This window comes from Protopterus annectens, chromosome 4.part1 (genome assembly GCF_019279795.1).
Source record: "Protopterus annectens isolate FY-2018-M chromosome 4.part1, PAN1.0, whole genome shotgun sequence".
NCBI classification, from domain to species: domain Eukaryota; kingdom Metazoa; phylum Chordata; order Ceratodontiformes; family Protopteridae; genus Protopterus; species Protopterus annectens.
In genome coordinates, this window is record NC_056734.1 from 108,795,858 (window position 1) to 108,818,890 (window position 23,033).

General features: G+C 44.4%; 1 protein-coding gene across 1 annotated transcript in view; it reads left to right on the forward strand.

Moving 5' to 3' along the window:
• The window catches only part of PARL (presenilin associated rhomboid like), a 1,565,180-nt gene that overhangs the window by 110,915 nt on the left and 1,431,232 nt on the right, over positions 1 to 23,033 (forward strand). Inside the window, exon 2 of the mRNA XM_044070014.1 lies at positions 14,269 to 14,488. Within this exon, the coding sequence (XP_043925949.1) occupies positions 14,269 to 14,488 (220 nt within the window). The remainder of the gene's footprint in view (positions 1 to 14,268; positions 14,489 to 23,033) is intronic.

Genomic DNA, 23,033 nt, shown 5'->3' on the forward strand with positions numbered 1-23,033 from the left:
GACAACCAATGGTAAAGATGGACAACACCACTGATGTCCTTCAAGAATTTTTTTTTTTTTTTTTTTTTTTTTTTTTTTAATATGCTGCTGCTGTTTTTTTCCCCCAAGATGTGATGTATCTTTATATTGTATTTAGAACTCGACTATCTTCCTTTTTTGCATCAACAATGTTCATATGTCTGTTATGTACTTGGAGCTTTTCTCCCCGGGCCTCCGCTGAAAATGGACATGTATCCAGTAGGACTCTCCCGGTTAACAAATGTAAAATAAATAAATAAAATAAATAAATAAGAATGCAACTGCAGTCATAACATGTGGGGTTGTCCTGCCTCAGGCAGCCCTCGGTCGGCCGGATTCCAAAGTCTGGGTCCGACGTCGGCTGATGTCGCATTTTTCTCCGACGTCAGAGCGGCTGGAGTACATAAGCATCAGCCGACGCCATTTTCTTCAGTCTTTCTTGCCGCGCGGTGCCCGAAGCAGAAGCAGTTCGCAAGTGCCGGTCGGTCAGCTCCTGTATTCTACGATACCGAAGTCATCAAAAAAGCTAAGTGCCCCATTGGGGACCTTTTCTTGCCTCAGCCGATGTCAGAAATTACTGAAAAAGTTAACAATTGTCTTTCTTGTGGTAAACAAATACCTCATAAGGATTTCCACTCTTACTGCCTCCCTTGCCTGGGCCCAGACCACGACGTGTCGGCCTGTGCTCGCTTCAACAAGCGCACTCTCAGGTGCCGGGCGGAATTCGCTGAAGATTTTTTCAGCAATAATTTTGCTTACACCATGCCGTCGGATCTTCCGACATCGCAAACTCCCAAAAAGCAAAAAGACCGGGACCGACATCCTCGGCCCGCGTCTACCACCGACTCCACGCCAAAACCTAGCGAGTGCTCCGGTTCCCTCTGAGACGGTCTCTCCACCGCTCGAACCGAAGACACCGCGTACCGGCGACTCCGATTCCAGACATTACTCCGCCAGTTATAGATTTTCCTCCGGATACGAAACCGAGGAAATGCCGAGACCATTGCTGTAGACAAGGTCATTCCTGCGATGGAGCTGCCAGGCCTCCTATGGCCATGTCTATTAAGGCCTACACTAGGGCTAAGGCAGCCAGCAAAACAAAGCATATGACTTCTAAATCCTTACCTCAGCCGACTCCGGAGACACAAATTATGTCCATGGCTGCTGATTTAATTTCCATGATTAGAGGTTCACAGGCCCATCCTGAGAGAGCATCCCAACCTCCTCCTGATAAAAGGCCCCGGGTTGAACCCTCTGACCCTACTCCTTCAGATGAAGAATCTGAGGGCTCTGTCCACTCTGATAGCCAGGAAGAGCTCTTCCAGACCTATGAGGACTCGGATGCAGAAGATTCCATCCCTTCGGCCTCCCCTCCTGAGGATATTTCCTTTGGGGAAGTTCTGCACACCATGAGGGAACATTTCAAGTGGCAAGGTCAGGAATACTCTGATTCTAGGAAACGCCTGAGGACTTTCCTTAAGAAGCCTCAGCACAGGCCCTTAGCTATTCCTCCTGTAATTGATGTTCTGGATGATTTGTATTCTAACTCTAGTGCTACCCCTGATTCTCTTCCTCCTGCTCCAGCCAAGCCAGACAGGTATTACAGGGTCCCAGAAACTCATTCCCATTTATTCAGAGCATACTGCTGATTTGGAAACTATTTCACAGGGGCCTAAAGGAGTTTCAGCCTCCACCTCAAAAAATCCTTTGCCCTCCAACAGGGAAGCGAGGTCATTCGAGAGATGGGGCAAAAAGGTTTACACATCCACTACCTTATCTATGAGAGCTTTAAATTGCCTTTTTCATATGTTACAATATCAGGATTATCTCTTAGAAGATTTACAAAAAACATTAGCTTCTCCTGATCCTTTAGACAGGAAGACTTTGCAGGAAGCTGTACATAACACTCAGCAAGTAAGCAATCACTTCCTGCAGTGTGGATATGATGCACTGGAAGCTTCATGTAGGGCAGCCATGACAGGGGCAGTGATTCGTAGACATGCTTGGTTAAAAGATCATCCTCTACCAGATCATGTAAAAGCAAAACTTCTGGATGCACCTTTGGAAAAGAACAAGCTTTTTGGTGCAAATGCTAAGGATGTGTTAAAGACCATCGAAGAAAAAGCAAAATCAGTTCAGACTGTGAAAGATTTCCTCCAGGTTCAACCCCCCAGATTCAGTAGGAATTGGCCTTCAAAAAACTGGTCCTTTCCTAATCCAGAAAAGTTTCAAAGGGGTAAGAACAGACGTGGCCGAGGAAGAGGCCAATACAGAGGTCCCTACAGGGGACGACAATGGCAGTCAGGAAACCAAAGAAGTGATGCAGGGGTTTCACCTGCCCAACAACCACAAACTCAATGACTTTCCTCTACTACCGCCTACCAGGGAACAACTAGAAGCTCTCTTGGGCGGGTAATTATCTCTGTTTGCAGAAAACTGGCACAGACTGACAAAGGACAAATGGATTTTGGACATTATAGACCGAGGGTACAGGTTTCATTTCCATACCTTACCAAGAAAACAAGGCATGCCAAACCTACCACAAAATCAGAGGGCAGAGGCTATCAAGCAAATCACTCTGCTGACTCGAATGAAAGCAATAGAAAGAGTTCCACAACAAGAACAAGACCAGGGGTTTTACTCAAGACTGTTCCTTGTTCCAAGAAAAGAATCTCAATGGAGACCAATACTGGACTTGTCCGCATTAAACACCTTTCTCATAGTACCAAAGTTCAAAATGCTGACTCTAGAGCAACTCCTTCCCATGCTGGGCAAGGAGTCGTGGCTGATTACTCTGGACCTCAAGGAGGCATACCTGCATGTCCCTATCAGACACAGCTGCAGAAGATACCTCAGATTTCTTGCAGGGCCAGAGCATTATCAATTCTCAGCATTGCCATTTGGCTTATCTACTGCGCCCAGAGTGTTTACAAAATGCCTGGCTTCAGTAATTGCTCATTGCAGGCTCCAGGGTATACAGATTTACCCGTACCTGGACGACTGCCTCATACAAGCGGACGACAAATTGATGTTGACAAAAACCTGGATTATGTCATACGATTACTTCAAGCTCTGGGATACACAGTCAACTTCCAAAGTCAAGACTGCAGCCATCCCAGCAAATAATCTTCTTAGGAGCCAAACTAGACACAGCCTCTCAGATGGCTTACCTGACAGAAGACAAGCAAGAGAAGTTAACTCATTACTTCAAAGGTTTAGCAAAACTCACCCAGATGACTGCAAGGAGATTCCTACAGGCCCTGGGTTACATGGCATCCTGCATTCTATTGGTTCCATTAGCAAAACTACACATGAGAAAGCTTCAATGGTACCTAAAAGCATTTGGTCTCAACACAGCAACAACTTGGAGACAATCATACCACTCATTCCATGCCTACAAAAGGAATTCCTATGGTGGCCCTCGGTAAGCCAGGAAAACACAGGTATGTCATTCAAAAAACCACAGATAACGCAGACCATGACCACAGATGCCTCAGACCTTGGATGGGGGGCGCATATGGAAGGCAGGTGTATACAAGGACAATGGTCTCCAAAGGAAACACATCTGCATATAAACCAAAAGGAAATGCTGGCAGTAATGCATGCCATCGAGGCTTTTCAACACCAACTCCAGCAAGGCCATTTAATGATACGGACAGACAACACCACTGTGATGTGGTACATAAACAAGCAGGGGGGCACCCACTCTTACCCCCTTTGCAGACTGACAATGCAGCTTTGGAAGAAATCACTGAGCCTAAACATCCAGTTACAATCCCAGTTTGTTCCAGGAAAAGACAATGTGTTGGCGGACAGCCTAAGCAGGAATTTCACAGATCCACACGAGTGGAGGTTACATCCGAAGGCCTTCAGACAACTCACTTCGACATGGGGCAAGCCAGAAGTGGACCTATTTGCCTCTCACCTCAACCATCTTCTACCGAAATTTTGCACAAGGACATACCATCTAAAAGCTTGGAAAATAGATGCCCTCTCATTCAACTGGAACTCCCTAGCAATCTATGCATTTCCACCTCTGCCACTGATGACCTCAGTATTACTAAAGATCAAAGCAGGGAAGTCCAAGGGAATCATAATAGCTCCAGACTGGCCAAGACAACACTGGTACCCACTACTACGGAGCATATGCCACACCAGGAAGTGGGCCCTCCCCCAGTGGCCTCTACTTTTGACTCAACACAATTTCGAAACACTGCATCCAAATCTTCAGACACTGCAGCTAACAGCCTGGGAGATCCCATAAATAGCTTCAGCTTATCTCTCTCCAAGGAAGTTCAGCGGATACTAACAGAGGCTCGAAGACCATCCACCAGAAAGGTTTACTTAGCAAAGTGGAATAGATTCAGCAATTGGAATACCAGCAAGGGGCATGATGCATCATTGTTGAACATCCCACTCGTATTGGATTATTTGGCAGATATGTTAAAGAACGGCCTCTCATATTCTTCCATAAAGATACATGCATCTGCTATTTCAGCTAGATACAACACTGATCCTCCTGTTTTCTCTAACCCCTTACTAAGACAATTCCTCAGGGGAATCAAGAACATTAAGCCACCAAGAAAGGCCCCAGTGCCAGCCTGGGACCTCAATTTTGTCTTAGAAAAGCTGACTCTACCTCCATTTGAGCCAGCAGCTTCAGTTGACTTGCAATTTCTCTCATGGAAGACAGCTTTCCTGTTGGCAATTACCTCAGCAAGAAGGGTTTCGGAGCTACAGGCCCTAATGGCAATACCACCCTTTATTATTTTTCATAGAGACAGGGTTTCATTAAGGACCAACCCTACTTTTATGCCAAAGGTGGTATCCAGGGTTTCTTTAAATCAAGCCATTCATCTGCCTGCTTTCTTCCCCAATCCTGAGAATAAGGGGGGAAAGACTGTTGCATATCTTGGACATTCACAGACAACTTTGATACTACCTGGACAGAACCAAGGCCAGTAGGAAGTCTGAACAACTTTTTGTAGCTTACGCCCCTGCAGTCCAAGGAAAAGCAATTTCAAAACAGACTGTTTCTAAATGGATTGGACATTGCATCAGATTCTGTTATTCCTTTCATGGAAAGACTGTTCCAGCCAATGTCAGACCACATTCCACCAGAGCTACAGCCACCTCTACAGCATTCTTAAGAGGGGTGCCTACCAAGGACATTCTAGAAGCTGCTACATGGAGCTCCGTGCATACATTCTCCAAACACTACAATCTCCCTCTATACTCCAGATCCAGAGCAGGCTTTGCTTCGGCAGTCCTGCAGGGTTTGATTGCCACACCATCTCTTTCCTAGAGCATACCTCCTCCCCCAGCTAAGCTATGGTATTCTACCAACATGTTATGACTGCAGTTGCATTCTTGAAGGACATAGTACAGTTTTGTACCTACCATAAATGTAGATGTCAGAGAGACATGCAACTGCAGTTGGATTTTCCCTCCCTCCATACCCCTCAATGCCTAGGGTCCACTCCTATCCCTGTTACTCTTAGCTGGGGATATCTGTTATGGTGTATTTGTTTTATTGCTCATTTATTTGTTTGGAATCCTGTTTTTGTCTTCCAATTTGATTACAGCCTTCCTTGGAGGGCACCTGGCGTATGGGGCAAGAAACACTGAAGAAAATGGCGTCGGCTGATGCTTATGTACTCCAGCCGCTCTGACGTCGGTGAAAAATGCGACATCAGCCGACGTCGGACCCAGACTTTGGAATCCGGCCGACCGAGGGCTGCCTGAGGCAGGACAACCCCACATGTTATGACTGCAGTTGCATGTCTCTCGGACATCTACATTTATGGTAGGTACAAAACTGTACTTTATGTGGCACATAAGCGGGGGGGGGGGGGGAGTACACATTCTTACCCCCTCTGCAGACTAGCCATGGCATTGTGGAACACAGCCTTGAGCTACCAAGTGCACCTACAAGCTCAATTCCTGCCAAAAAAATTAAATACACTGGCTGATGGACTAAGCAGAAACCTCATGGACCCACACAAGTGGAAAGTGGAACCAAGGATTTTCAACATGTTGACAAGCAAATGGGGGAGCCCAAATGTAGACCTGTTTGCCTCTCCCCAGAACTACCACTTGGACAAATTTTGCGCAGGGACTCCCCACAAACAAGCCTGGAAAGTAGATTCTCTGTCCTTCAGCTGGAAAAACCTATCAGTCTATGCCTTACCCCCCTCTGCCTCTGCTCTCCATAGTACTACTAAAAATCAAACAGGATAAACCAAGGATGATTTTGATTGCCCCAGACTGGCCGCGCCAACACTGGTACCCCCTCCTTCGCAGTCTGTCACGGTTATCTCCATGGCACCTGCTTCAGACTCGTTCCCTGCTGTCTCAGCAGGAAAACCAGATTCTACACCTTCAGCTTCTAACACTGAACCTTGCAGCCTGGCTAATTACTTAATCTCTCATTTACCATCCCTCAGCAAACCTGTGATGGATATCATTTTAGAGGCAAGGAGGCCTAGTACTAGAAAATCTTATGCTGAAAAATGGAAAGTATTCTGTGCCTGGAACCAATCTCATGGGATGAGCACAGCAGCGCCCAATTTACCTCAGATTTTACAAAACTTAACTGAGATGCTTCACAAGGGCCTGTCTTTTTCCTCCATTAAAATCCACACCTCAGCCATTTCACCTCTTTATAACACAGAACCACCCTTCTTCTCTCATCCACTGCTCAAGCAGATGTTCTTCATGTTTCACTGTTGCAGTCATTAATTTTGGGTAATCCTGATGGCATGTTGCCCTCAGTCGGCCTGAATTCCAAAGTCCTGGGTCCTGCGTCGGCTGCTGTCGCCCCTTCCCTGATGTCAGGGGTATAAAAGAAGCAGCCGACACCATTTTCTTCAGTCTTTCTTGCTGCGTGGTGCCCGAAGCAGTTAGCAAGTGACTTCTGAGGGTGTTTTCAGACCTTAACATCTTTACATTAAACCGACTTCAGCTTCAAAGGCAAAGACTAAAGCTCCTTCTAAAGCAAAGAAACCAACTCAAGAGCCACGTGGACAGGCCTCTATGCCCCAAAAAAACAGATGCTCAAAATGGCCGAAGACTTTATTACCTTGATCAGGGGTTCCCATCCCCCTCCTGATAAGAGGCCTAGGCAAGAGACTGACTATAAATCTTCAGATCAGGTTTCTATTTCTTCTGATCAGGAATATTCTCTTCCCCCCATGAGGATTCTGATGCTGAAGAAATGTATACCTTCAGCTTCTCCTCTAGAGGACTATTCTTTTGGGGAAACCTTGCATACCATGAGGGAGCATTTCCACTGGGAGAGCCAAGATTTTTCAGAATCTAAAAAGAGGCTCAGGGATTTCCTTTTGCTAACTCAACACAAGCCTCTAGCCATTCCACCTGTGTTAGAAATTGTAGATGATGTGTTTTCGGACTCTAGTCTTACCCCTGACTCCTTACCTCCAGCGCCTGTTAAGCCTGACAGATATTACAGGGTTCCTGACTCTCATAAATTCCTTTTTGAAAACGCTTCTGCAGACCCAAAAACTATTTCACAGAGTCCCAAAGGAGTTAGGGCTTCCGCAGCAAAAAACCCTACCCCCTCTGACAGAGATTCTAGGGCACTGGATGGATGGGGAAAAAAGGTTTACACATCCGCTACCTTAGCTATAAGGGTCTTAAACTGTCAATTTCATATGCTCAAATATCAGCAACATGTCATGGCATTGCTTAAACAGAAAATGTTGTTAAACTCTGAATGTGCAGAAGACAAGGAAATGTAGGATTTATTGCATGCAGCTGAACAAGTTGGAAAGCATACTTTGAAATGTGGTTTTGATTCTTTGGAGGCCTCCTGCAGGGCTGCAGTTACGGGCTCTATAATTAGGAGGCGTGTTTGTTTAAAGGAACAAAATATGCCTGATTGTCAAAGTTAAATTATTAGATGCACATTTACAACATGATACTTTGTTTGGTGTTAAGGCAGAAGAGGTGTTAAAGAAAATGGAGGACAAAGCTAAATCTATGCAAACTGTCAAAGATTTTTTTTACAAGTACAGCCACCTAGGTTTAGTAGACACTGGCCTACAAAGAATTGGTCCTTTCCTTTGTCAGACAGACCTCAAAGGGGCAGATCCAAATGCCCTAGAGGCAGATCCCAGGCTCAAGGTTCATACAGGTCAAAGCAATGGGGTGCTTCTACCTCCAAAGTTGGAGAAGACAAATTACAACCATACAGGAAACAGTCCCAATGACTTCCCCCTGCCTGCACCAAGCACGTATCTCCTGGCAGCACCCTTAGGGGGAAATAAGCACTATTTTCTCAAAATTGGCACATTATATCCCAAGACAAGTGGGTTCTAAATATAGTGTCACAAGGCTACAAGTTCCATTTCCATACCCTGCCAAAGGCAAATGGCTGGCCAGATCTGTCAAAAAATCAATGGGCAGAGGCACAAAAACAAGTCTCATCCCTCATGGACATGGGGGCCATTCAGCAAGTACCAGCGCAAGAGCAGGGACAAGGATTTTACCCAAGACTGTTCTTGGTACCCAGAAAGGACAAGGCCTGGGGACCAGTACTGGACCTGTCTATTCTGAACACATTCCTGGATATACCATATTCAAAATGTTGACTTTTGCAACAGCTTCTGCCCATGCTGGGCAAGAATGCTTGGCTTGTGACTTTAGACCAAAAAGAGGCATGCCTGCATGTTCCAATCAGACAATCATGCAGAAGTAAGGCTGGTTCAATGCATTACCAATTCTCTGCACTGCCCTTTGGCTTATGTACTGCACCCAGGGTCTTCACAAAGTGCCTGGCGCCAGTAATTGCATTCTGCAGACAAAGAGGAATACAAATATATCCCTACTTGGACGACTGTCTTATTCAAGCAGAGAACAAGGACATTCTTCTACAGCATCTGGCGTTTGTGCAAAGACTTCTAACATGCCTAGGATACACAGTCAACGAAAAGAAATCAAAACTAGTACCCTCTCAAGAGATAATATTCCTGAGTGCAAGCTTAAATACAACTGCCCAGATGGCTTATCTCACGCCAGACAAACAAAGGCAACTGACTGCCTATTTCAAAATGTTAGCAACAAAGGCCTAGTTATCTGCAAGAAAAATTCTGCAGGCTTTGGGCTTCATGGCATCCTGCATCCTACTAATTCCATATGCAAGACTGCATATGAGGAAACTTCAGTGGTACCTAAAAAGTGTTTGGACTCAACATTGCCACAGCCTGGAAACAGTGATTGCTCTCATTCCCTGCCCTGCAACAGGAGTTTCGATGGTGGGCGAAGGCTTGTCACCAGAACAAGGGACAGCTATTTACATTACCCCAGCCAGGCAGAGACTAACAACGGATGCATCAGATTATGCCTGGGGGGCCCACATGGCAGGAAGATGCATTCAGGGCACATGGTCCTCAAACCAAATGCATCTGCATATCAATCAAAAAGAGATGCTAGCTGTTCAAAATGTCCTGACAGCCTTCAAGGACCTACTTCATCTGGGACAACTACTGATAAAGACAGACAACAGCACAGTTATGTGGTATATAAACAAGCAGGGGGCACACATTCTTACCCCCTTTGCAGACTAGCCATGACTTTGTGGGATACAGCATTGATTTACCAAGTACATCTGCAGGCACAATTCCTGCCAGGAAAGGAAAACACTCTGGCAGACGAACTAAGCAGAAACCTCATGGATCCCCACGAGTGGCAGCTGGATCCACAGGTCTTCAGCATGATAACAAGGAAATGGGGATGCTCGGACATGGATCTATTTGCCTCCCCTCACAACTACCAACTAAAAAGATTCTGCACAAGGACTTATCACAGACAAGCATTGAAAGTGGATGCCCTATCAGTATATGCCTTTCCTCCACTGCCTCTCCTCCCCAAGGTGCTCCTAAAGGTCAGACAGGAGAAGCCAAAGATGATACTGATTGCCCCAGACTGGCCCCGCCAGTACTGGTATCCAATCCTAAGGAACTTGTCTCAATGCCCAGCTTGGACCTTACTTGAAATACCTCATCTCCTGTCCTAGCAAAACAATCAGATCCTGCACAGCCAACTCAGAACTTTAAACCTGGCAGCATGGCGGATAATGTAGTCATACAAAACACACCTCTCAGTAAAGCTGTGATGGATGTCATTTTGGAAGCCAGAATGCCTAGTACTAGAAAATCTTATGCTGGGAAATGGAAGAGATTTTGTGCTTGGAACCAGGCATAAGGAACTGATAACAGATGTACCAAATATTCCTCAGATTTTGCAATACATAACTGAGATGCTGGACAAAGCCTATCTTTTTCATCAATTAAAATTCATGCCTCTGCCATTTCGGCTCATTACAATACAGAGCCATCAGTCTTCTCTCATCCTTTATTAAAGCAGTACCTCAGAGGAGCTAAACATTTAAGGCCTCCCAAGGAGATCACCAATACCTTCATGGGACCTCAACTGTGTCTTGGAAAAACTCACCCTGCCTCCTTTTGAGCCAGCTGCTACTGCTGATATAAAGTTTTTAACTTGGGAAAACAGCTCTGCTCCTACCAATAACTTCTGCAAGACAAGTTTCAGAGCTACAGGCCCTCATCGCTGTGGAACCTTTTATTATTTTTTATCCAGACAGGGTCTCACTAAGGACAAACCCAACGTTTATGCCTAAGGTGGTGTCCATTGTGGCTATTAACCAAACCATTCATCTGCCAACTTTTTATCCAAAACCGCAGAACAAGGGGGAGAGAATTCTGCATTCTTTGGACGTGCACAGACAGCTTAGATTCTAATTGGACAGAACCAAAGTTTTCAGGAAGATAGAGCAGCTACTAGTGGCATATGCTGCAAGATCACAAGGAAAGGCTATCTCAAAGCAGACTATTTCAAAGTGGATAGGCCACTGCATTTGTTTCTGCTATTTACTCCATGGCAAGCCAGAGCCAAAGGGCATTAGGCCACATTCCACCAGAGCTGCAGCCTTTCTCAGGGGAGTATCAACCAAAGACATTTTAGAGGCTGCCACTTGGAGTTCAGTGCACACCTTTATAAAGCACTATCATCTGTCACTACTCTAAATCCAATGCAGGCTTTGCCACTGCAGTTCTGCAGGGCCTCATAGCCACTCCTAATGCTGTTTAGCTCCAGCCTCCCAACCATAGCTTTGGGACTCTACCCAAATGTAATGACTGCATCAGTGAAACACAAAGAACATAGTACAGTTGTGTACACTTACCATAAATGTAGATGTTCAAGTGTATTTACATTTGCAGTCCAAGTTACCCACCCGCCATCCCCCTTTTCACTGCTGGAACTTTTCTTTCCTTCTCTGATTTATACAAGCTATGTGGTGTATTTGCTTGTAGATGAAGGTAAAATTTATATTGGTGCATGTATGTTTTATATATATATATATATATATATATATATATATATATATATATATATATATATATATATATACATACACACACACACACACACATATATATATATATATATATATATATATGTATATATGTGTGTATATATATATATATATATATATATATATATATGTGTGTGTGTGTGTGTATATATATATATATATATGTGTGTGTATATATGTATATATATGTGTGTATATATATATATATATATATATATATATCAATTTTGGCCTTTTAGGGGGCACCTGACATCTGGGGCAAGAAAAACTGAAGAAAATGGCGTAGGCTGCTTCTTTTATACCCCTGACAATCTGACGTCAGGGAAGGGGTGACAGCAGCCAACGCTAGACCCAGTACTTTGGAATTCAGGCCGACTGAGGGCAACCTGCCAGCAGGATTACCCAAATGTAATGACTGCAACAGTGAATACACTCTAACATCTACATTTATGATAAGTGTACTCAACTGTACTTTCCTCAGAGGGGCCAGAAATTTGAGACCACACAGGAGAGCTCCAACCCTAGCCTAGGACCTTAACTTTGTCTTGGAGAAACTCACTCTACCTCCTTTCGAGCCAGCTGCTACTGCAGACTTAAAAATTCTTTCTTGGAAAACAGCTTTCCTTTTAGCAATCACTTCAGCTAGAAGGGTATGTGAATTACAGGCCCTTATAGCAGTGGAGCCTTTCATCATCTTTCATGCGGACAGGGTGTCCCTCAGAACCAATCCATCCTTCATGCTCAAGGTGGCTCTTAATCAGTCCATTCATTTGCCAACCTTCTTTCCCAATCCACAGAATAAAGGGGAATGGATACTGCATTCCTTAGATGTGCATAGACAGCTTAGATTCTACTTGGACAGGACAAAACCTCAAAGGAAATCTGAACAACTGCTGGTGGCATTTGCTGCAGGGGCAGAGGGGAAGGCTATTTCAAAGCAAACCATTTCTAAATTGATAAGCCATTGCATTCATTTCTGCTATAAGCACCATGGAAAACCTATCACCCAGGGGATCAGACCTCACTCCACCAGGGCTGCATCTACCTCCTAAAGACTTTCTCAGAGGCGTCCCTACCAGGAACATCCTAGAAACTGCTACCTGGGGTTCTGTACATACTTTCATCAAGCATTATCATTTGCCAATTTTTCTCTAAATCCAGAGCTGGCTTTGCCACTGCAGTCTTGCAGGGCCTTATAGCTGGCCCTAATGCTATCTAAATTCCTCTTCCTAACCATAGCTTTGGGAATCTACCCAAATGTAATGACTGCAACAGTGAAACACGAAGAACATAGTACAGTTGTGTACACTTACCATAAATGTAGATGTTCAAGTGTATTCACTGTTGCAGTCCTGGCTACCCTCCCTCCAGCCCCCTAACTTCTTTTGGCTATACCTCTACTTTCCTTTACTATGCTTAAAAGCCTTTTTGGTGTATTTGCTTTTTTGTTGGAGGTATATCTTTGTGCTTTTATATTTAATTGCTTCCCATTGGGGGGCACCTGACATCTGGGGCAAGGAAAACTGATGTAATAGCGTTGGCTGCATGTTTTATACTCCTGACGACCTGACGTCATGGAAGAAGGGACAGCAACCGATGCAGGACCCAAGACTTTGTTAATTAGGCCGACTGAGGGCTACCTGCAAGCAAATAACCCAAATGTAGTGACTACAACAGTGAATACACTTGAACATCTACATTTATGGTTAGTGTACACAACTGTACTTTCTGTTGAAAGAGCAGGCTGAATGTGTTACACAGAATAGGGACAGTCTCTTTCCAGCCAATCTTGAGCTTGGGTTTTCCAACATTAATGCAAAACCAAACCATGACAGGAACACATCTGATTGTTTGGACATGAGGGTAGATAGTGGTATTATCAGAAACATTATTTCTGATAACTGGAAAATTTTAGAGGGAAACAGATTTACAATCCATTATGGGGACCCAACCAAGGTTTGTATACAAAAATCAAAATAATTTAAACATTTTAGGAGAGAGAAACAAACTTGTTCATTGTTCCAACATCACACAGGAAAGATGGGGTATGTGTAAGTGTGGGAACTGTAACATATGTAGATACATTTCAGAAGGTCCCTTAGTTAATTCAGAACATTTGCCTTACACTTTGAAAGTTCCAGGGCATTTTAACTGTGAGTAAAGGAGTTGAATACATTGGTATGTGTGCATACTGTAGTGCATTCTACAATGATATGACTACAAGAGCCCTATGCACTAGAATAAAGGAACATTATTACAATATTAGAAAACAAGACAAATGCTTTTTATAAGCATGCTATCACCTGTCCCATGTACAAAAAAAAAATTTCTGTGCTGAAGCAAGGAAGTCATGATTTTAGGGGTGGCAATTTCAAAACAAATCTTGAACAAAAGGAGGCTTTATGGCAAATCAGATTAAATTCAGATAAAAAAACTGGTATAAATGATGCTGTCAATATTAAATGTTTTTTTGAAAGACCATAGAGTCTATTTAAGGAAATAACTTCCTGAGCTTTGAAATGTTATTGATTAATTGTGTAACTGTTTAAGTGGAAAGACGTGTGTATTGGTGCAGAGGCATGTCAAAACTGTAAATGTGATGTAGAGAATGTACATTTTATTCTGAAGAAGTTTAGTTACGAAAGCGTGGATTAAAAGATTTTATTACGCTAACATTGTGTGGATTTCACTCTGTTCTTCTGCATCCTCCCGTCTGTTTTTTTAAAATGAAGAATATTTGCAAACGTGGGATTTTTGTCTAAGACTTCATGAAGCTTGATTGTTGTTGAAGCAGCTCTAGGAAGATTTATATGGCTTTTTTTTTTTTTTTTTAGATTTACTTTTTGTAAAGAACAACGATGTGGGTTCCGAAAAGCACCAAAAAAGCCTGAACCACGCAAGCCTGATATGGAGGAAACTGGCAGCAAAAATGCCTTATCACATGATGGCCGACCACAAAGGAGCAGTCTGACACCTCCTTTAGAAGAAACTGCCTTTGTTGCTTCTTCCCGCTCATACAGACAGCTTTTCAAGCCGTTTTTGTTTACTGTTGGGGTATGACTTTTTTTCCCCCCTATTTCTAAGTGGGTTGTGTCATTTTGATTTAAAATTTGAAAGAATGCCTGTCTTATAGAGAGTCAGAAGTTGAAGGGGCATTTTTGTGTTATGCCTGGTGTGCTCCCTGTGTAGTAGCGTTTTATCCTTCACTGTCAGTGTACACTTTTTTGCATTTGGCTTTAAGGCATTAAAAGTCTTATCAGCACAGTTTGGTGATGCAACAAAGGAAAGTGCAATGAATACATTTACTATTCATAGTCCTACACAGAGACCATACTACTACCCTTCTCTTGCTTTGTAGCCCAGTTCACTCTGTTTTGGCACTTTTTCCATTCCTAGAAATGGTGCTGTTGTGTTTGCGATGTTCTATGTTGTGGTTAGTAGAATTTAGTCACAGCACTTTTATCCCAATGTGCTAACTTTTTTGCATTGTTAATTAATCATGCATCAATAATGTAATATAACAAATTCTTTATTTGTAGTAGTATTTGGCCTCCATTCCTTGTATAGTAGTACATTTCTAATTTGAACTTTAGTACCCATCAAAACCTCTTCAAACTTGTTAATGTCTGCTCTCCTATACTAACAACAGCTAATCTAAAAACAAGTTTCGTCTAATACAGGATCTCAAAGTATTGGATATTATTGTGGGAAATCTTTATCTCAGTTTTAGACGTGTACATATTATTTATATGTCTGAATTTTGCATTCAGTTATGCTTACAGACATTTATTCAAATCATTCTGTTACTGTGTATTCGCATTTAATGATTATGCTTTTCCTGATCCACCCTTCACTATGCTATGTAAACTACTATGCTTATGTTTTGTTGTAAATCCTGGGTTATGGTTGAAGTGGGCTCACATGTTCTTCGTGTTTCACTGTTGCAGTCATCACATTTGGGTTATCTGCTTGCAGTAGCTCTCAGTCGGCCTGATTATCAAAGTCTTGGGTTCTGCGTCGGTTGCTCTCTCATTTTCCATGACATCAGGAAGTCAGGGGTATAAAGCATGCAGCCGATGCCATTACACCAGTCTTTCTTGCCGTGCGGTGCCCGAAGCAGAAGCAGTTCACAAGTGCCGGTTGGCCGACTCCTGAAATTTTCGTTTTCAAGTTTCAGAACCGAATTCTCCAACCAAGTACCCCGTTGGGAAAGTTTTTCTTGCTCTAAACCGATGTCAGTAAAAGTCAGTAATTGTATTTCTTGTGGAAAGCAAATACCTCATAACTATTTTCATTCGTACTGTATTCCTTGCCTAGACCCTGACCACGACGTACCTCGCTGTCGGTTTTGTGCCTTATTTAAGCAATGAACTATTCATCATTGGGATATTTACGCTTCTAAATTTTTTGGTACTTGGTTGAATTACCCAGATATGGCTTCGGTAAGCCACCCGACTACCGACATTCTGAAAAAACGCAAAACTAAAGACGGAGAGAGATCGCAAAGGTCCAAAGGTGCCAACGTCACTTCTCCTAAACTAGTCGCCAGTTCACTGGTACTCGGGCGCTTTTGCAGCCTTTGATACCTGCTACTTCAGATTCGCAGGCCTCTACTGAGACCCATTCGGAGTCCGGTATGCCGTGAGATGCTTCAACTGTGAAACCTGCAGATGTCTCTACCTTGGATTGGTCCGGAGCCGCTGTGCAGGCACCGGCTTCTGAGGGTGTATTCAGGCCTACTGATTTGCATATTTAAACCAACGCCATCTTCTTCTTCAAGGCCTAAAACTCGATCCACGCCTAGAAAAACTGACGACCAGACTTGCATGGTCAGGCTTCTATGCCTAAAAAACAAATGCTAAGAATGGCTGAAGACCTTATTACTTTAATCAGGGGAAGCCAACCTTCCCCGTCTAAGAGACCTAGAACTGAGTTTGCTTATGATTCTTCTGATCAGGATTCTGAAATTTCTGTTTCCTCTGATGACCAGGATTTACCCCTCTCTACCTATGAGGATTCTGATGCAGACGGCTATTTCCTCTGCTTCCCCTCTAGAGGATTTCTCTTTTGGTGAAACCTTGCATACTCTTAAGTAGCATTTTCGCTGGGAAAGCCAGGATTACTCTGACTCTAAAAAGAGGCTTAAGGATTTCTTACTCCTGCCCCAACACAGGCCTTTACCTATCCCCCCTGTACTGGACATTGTTGATGATGCCTTTTTGGAATCTATCTTGGCCCCTGACTCTCTACCTCCTGCTCCCAGAAAACCAGATAGATATTACAGGGTTCCTGACCCTCTTAAGTTCCTTTTTAAAAATCCTGCTGCGGATCCTGAGACCATTTCACAGGGACCTAAGGGCATTAAGGCTATTACTGCCAAAAATCCTACCCCCTCTGATAGAAATTCCAAGGCACTGGATAGATGGAGTAAGAAGGTATACACTTCTGCAACCTTGGCCATTAGGGCCTTAAACTGCCAGTTTCATATGTTAAAGTATCAGCAGCATATTATTGGATTGCTTAAACAGAAAATGATGTTGATTCCTGACTGTGCTGAAAATAAAGATTTACAGGATTTAATGCATTCTGCTGAACAAGTTGGTAAACATACTTTGCAATGTGGTTTTTATTCCTTAGAGGCATCTTATGCTCAACTCTTGAGAGACTTGCTTAGCTACAAACATCTGCATTACAAGCTGAAGCTAAGTGAAACTTGCTGTAGTGAATTTTAGTCCTCTGTTAAGTACAAACTTGCAGTTTTAAAAGTACTGTATTTTCATTTTTTCTGTTTCCTAATTGTGTGTTTCTGAAGTGTGCTGTGCATCTCTGCAGTTAGTTCCCCACCCTCCCTGTTCCAGTATTGGTGTTAGTATTGCTCGCCCCTCCTGTAAGTCTGCATTAGAACACTCCTACTGGGTCCTTCTCATTTGCTCACTTAACCTAGTACAGTTAGATCATATTCTGAGTCTAGTGTTCACTCTACTTAATACAGAGAGAAGATTTGAAAAGGCCAGCCCACTTAGGTTCTTCCTTCCTCTCTTCTTGCACTTAAAAAAAAAAACAATTTTCTTTGCACTTTATTCATTTGCTTTTACTGTATTTGTGTTTCTTCCTACTTTATTTTGCTTTTCTTAAAAGTACTCAGTTTTATTTATTACTGTTTGGTCGTAGCCTGATTAAATTGTAACTGTTATTCTAAGTCTTTTGGTTTAAGCACTTGGGCTTCATACAGGCTGTTTTACATTTAAGAAGGTTTGTGGTCTGCACTGTTGTGGCAGGACAGGTAGCTTACATCCTTCTAAGCTGGGAATTACTGATAGAAGGTCCAGTGTCTGCTACTCTAAAAGTGTATTAGTTCTGGCTTAAGCACTTGGGCTTCAGGACAGTTATTCTACATTAAGAGGGTAGCCTAATAGTTAAGGTGTTTGCCTTACAAACACAAGGTGCAGGGTTTGAGTCTCACAAGGGATAATTGGCTAGGTTTAAAATGGCTTGCAAGGGCACTTAGCTTAATACTAACCTATGAAACCTATAAGAAGGTTTGTAGCTTCAAAGCAGGCTTCATGCAACATCAGTTCTCTGCACTGCCCTTTGGCTTATCTATTGCGCCCAGGGTATTCACAAAGTGCCTAGCTCCAGTCATTGCATTTTGCAGGCAAAGAAATATTCAAATATACCCATTCCTGGACGATTGTCTAATTCAGGCAGAAAGCCAGGACATACTGTTGAATCATCTGGCATTTGTACAAAAATTGCTAACTTCTCTGGGATACACCAAAAACGAAAAGAAATCACATCTTGTACCCTGCCAACAAATTGTATTCCTGGGAGCAAGCCTGAACACAACTTCCCAGATGGCTTTCCTCACGCCAGAGAAACAAGTTCATTTGACAGCCTACTTCAAACTACTGGCCACAAAGACCCTGCTTATCTGCAAGACAAATACTGCAAGTCTTGGGGTTCATGGCCTCCTGCATTCTCCTAATTCCATATGCAAGACTGCATATGAGGAAACTACAATGGTGTCAACATTCTCAGGATATAGATGCAATGATTCCTATCATACCTTGCCTACAGATGAAGTTCCTTTGGTGGGCAAAGGCCCGCCACCAAATCAAGGGACTTCTATTCATTGTACCCCCTGCCGCCCAAACCCTAACAACAGATGCATCAGACTATGCATGGGTGGGTGGCTCACTTGGCAGGGAAGTGCATTCAGGGCAAATGGAGCCAAGTCAAATGCACCTGCATATCAATCAAAAAGAAATGATGTGAAGTTGTTCTATCTCGCCATTTTGTTCTTATACATGGGTTTGGAGCCGATCCCTCGGCTCTGAGTCGGCCGCTTTTCAAGCTCAAACTCTCAGAAGCTCGAGACCCAGTATATATCTCATGATGCTCTACTGTAAACCCCAGATCTAGTTTGCCACTGCAACGGATCTACAGACTCTGAGGAAGCTCGGGCCAGTGTTATTTTTTTTCTATATTTAGAGATATTTTGGAAAATATTTTCTATTAGTGTAAGCTAGTGTTATACTAATTAAAAAAAATAGAGTTTAGTTAGAACTTAGCGTGTAGTTTAGAATACTTTGGAGTGTTTTCTTGATGGCTGTTTGTTTAGGCCTTTCTTAGTTGTTTGGGCGTGACAGGGCTCTGTCAGCACCTTTTGTGTGCCTTTTATTAGTGGTAGTTTGTAATTAGTTTAGAATTACTTAGATTAGTTAGAATTAACTACTTTGTAGAGACTTAAGCATATAAAAAAATAGTTGAATAACCTTTGTATTCATAGTCAAAGTTTGAGTTCAGGGATCTGAACTTATATTTCCTTTCTTACTTAAAAAAAAAAAAAAAAAAAAAAAAAAAAAATGTCTGAGAAGCAAAAGTCTGGCTTCAAAAGGTGTTAGTGTGGCCAAAAAATGTCTGTGATGGACAACCACTCCACCTGTGTGTACTGTTTGGGATCTGTTCACTTGCAGGAAGTGTGCTCTATCTGCCACTCCTTTAGCGCCAGGGTTCCTCTGGAAAGGCGCAGGAAGCTGGTGGATAGGGGACTCCTGAAGCCTGATTTTCAGGCTGCGCTGGACAAGACAGACCTTTCTTCCAAGCCTTCGAAGGGGTCGAAGTTGTCCAAGGGATCCAAGGAGCCCAAGTCCCCAGCTCCGAGCTCCTCTAGTATGGTTCGATCATCTGCTCCACAGTCATTGGAGCCGTATATCGATCCTTTACCTCAGAGCCCAGTTGTGGATCCGGTGTCGGAGACTCTTCAGTCTCCGATTCTTCAATCGGTGCCGTCTTCGGCTCCTTTGACTCATCCCTCGACCCATTCTTCGAGGTTATCTGATGTGGACCTGGATCGCTTGGTTAAGAGATTGTTAGAGAACCTGGCCCTGGCCAAAATGCTTTCCGCTTCGAGCCACTCGGCTTCGAAGCCTGAAATTCCAGCCCTACTTTCTTCTCCTCCTCCTCCTCCGAAGCCATTCGAGCTCTCGGAGCCGGGGCAGACAGAACCGATGATGGTAGAGCCCTCGGAGCCGGGGCAGACAGAACTGATGATGGTAGAGCCCTCGGAGCCGGGGCAGACAGAACCGATGATGGTAGAGCCCTCGGAGCCGAGGTTCGATCCAGCTCCGTCTGCTCCGTCGACCTTTATCTCCTCTGTTCCGACCGGGGAGTCTCGGAGCCGACACTCCCTCGCTGGCTCCGGGGTGGAGAGTGGGACCGAGACTTTGGTTCCGACCCTTCCCCTCGGAGCTTCGGCACAGGTGGGTTCGGCTCTGTCCTCTGGATTGGAGCTCGGGGTCTCTGCTCGGGGAGGGCTGCCGGCCTCTTCGGAGCCAACAGACTTCTCGGACTGGGATTCTGGTGCCTTCGATGCCATGAGGAAGGTCATGTCTTTGAAGACCACTACCTCCTCGGATCTTTCTTCCCCCTCCCCCTAAAGGGCCTCGTTCTGTCTCTTCCCCACAGGTCCCTACCAAGCGTCGAGACCCAGAGCCTCAGGTATCCCCATTGGGCAGCCCCTCCTCTACAGGGACTTCACTGGATGCTCCCACTGATGAAGTACCTAGGAAGAGACTGTGCAAGAGGAGGCACTTGGATTCCGTACAGAAATCCCTGACATCGGATACCGACTTGGAGGAATCAGAAGGGTCCCCATGGTCCCCCTCAGAGGATGTCTCATTTGCAGACATATTGGAGATCTTAAGGCAGAGGGGTGATTGGCAGTCCCTTGCCCCAACTGAGGATGAGTCGGTACTCCTGAAGGCCTTTGGGTCTCAACCATCCACCTCCTGGGTTACTCCTCCCTTCAACGAACTAATGGATCTGGTTGCTCGAAGGGTGTGGGAGTCCCCTGATTCAGTGGAACCGGTCCCTCGGAGGCCCAATAAGTTCATTACTTCCTCTGCTGACAAGGCCTTTCTTACCAAGGGAGTCCTGGTTGATGCCATGGTGGTGGCGGCAGCCACCAAGAAAGAGATGTCTGAAACCTCTTCTTCTGTCCATCCTCCTAATAGGGATTCTAGGACGATGGACAGGTATGGGAAACGCATATTTAGTTCTGCGGCTTTTTCCATGAGATAGCTCAACTACCTGACCCATTTTACACGCCTTCAATGAGTTCTCCTTAAAGAGGTGTGAGATACTCTGCAGGTTAACACAGCTGATGCAGTTTCTGAGAAAGTGACTGTACAACTCAACACCCTCAATTCTGTAGTCAACTCATCCATGTGGCTCATTTCTTATGCCGCTGATGGATCGAATAGGGCGTCAGGTTCAGCGATAGCTCTTCGGAGACAGTCCTGGATGCGCCTTTGCTCCTTTGCGGAAGCCTTCAAGTCTTCCTTCTTCAATACCCCATTCAATGGTTCCGCCTTGTTCGGGCCTAAAGTTAAGGAAACGCTTACTAGGTGTGACCAAGAAGGAAAGACTCCGTCTGCTGTAAGAGTCCGTTTTTCCACTCCAACTATACTGTACCCCAAAGGGCAACGAAGTAGAAAAATGTGGTTTCGAAAGCCCCAAGGAACTTTCCAGAACACACCTACGGATACCCCCTCTAGAGGCAGAGAAGGGGGTAAAAACAGAAGACGCCGTCCAAAAGGCAGAGGGGGTCCGCAAAATCAGGGTGACAGGGAGCAGTTCTCTGGTTAGCCCTATCAGCGTTCCTGAAAGGAAGCCCCGGATGTCCTTCTCTGGAGCTGGTCGGTGGTCGCTTGGCTTTATACCCAAATGCCTGGCTAAACATTACAACGGATTCTTGGGTAAAAAGCATAATTTCCAGTGGTTGCTACATTCCCTTTACAAAATTCCCTCCCATGTGTACAAGTATTCCAGACGTTCCACCCAGTTTGCGAAAACTAGCAGCCATAGAGATTCAAAACCTGCTAGACAAAAGAGTCATCCAGCCAGTCCCGGCGGACCAGATAGGATCCGGAACTTACTCAAGGTTCTTTTTAGTTCCAAAGAAAACAGGGGACTGGAGGCCCATATTAGACCTCAGCAAACTCAACACCTTCGTCAAGAAGGAAAAGTTCCTGATGGTCACGCTTCAATCGATACTTCCGTTCCTAGAAACGGGTGATTTGGATGTACTGTATAGATCTCAAGGATGCTTACTACCACATCAAAATGGCCAGATCATCCAGAGATCGCTTGCGTTTCTGGCTGGGGGCCAGTCATTACCAGTTCAGAGCCCTGCCCTTTGGTCTCACCACAGCCCCCAGAGTGTTCACCAAATGTATGGCAGTAGTCACGGCTCAACTGAGACGCTTAGGATTCCGGGTGTTTCCATATCTGGATGACTGGCTCCTCACCACCACCTCCAGGCATCAACTAATTCAGGCAAGAGACTACACTTATCACCCTGTGTTCCCAGTTGGGCATAACCTTAAACTTTGAAAAATCTGCATTATCGCCCTCGCAGCGTATTACCTTTTATAGGAGCAGAGCTAGACATGGTCGATTCAAGGATCAGGTTGCCTCAAATAAGAGTCTTATCTCTAAGAAGTCAGTTGCCCAGTCTGTTGACCCAGAACAAAGCTCCTGTGTCCCAGATACTGAAGCTATTAAGCACAATGGCAGCCACGCTAATAGCAGTCCCGTTGGGACGCATGGATATGCGGATACTCCAGTGGTTACTCTTCACACAATGGTCTTACAAACAACTGCCCATGTTGCACGAGTTTCTGTTGACAAATCTTTGCAAGAAGGATCTCAACTGATGGCTGAACAGCGACCAGATAGTAGTCAGACGTCCCCTTTTTCTTTCCCAACCCACGGCCACAGTGACCACGGATGCTTCCCTGATAGGGGGGGGGGGCTATTTCAGGGAAAGACTGTCCAAGGTACTTGGTCAAGCAAGGAATCACATTTGTATATAAATGTCCTGGAGCTGAGAGCAGTGTTCCTGGCGTTGCAACACTTTCACGACTGTCTTCCTCCAGGGACAATTGCAATTCAGACAGACAACATGTCGGTAGTCTGGTACATCAACAAGCAAAGGGGGAACCAGATCATATCCCTTATGCTGAGAGGCCCTAAGAATTTGGCAGTGGGCTGTATCCACCAGGCGCTTTCTGATGGCAATGCACATCCCGGGGTC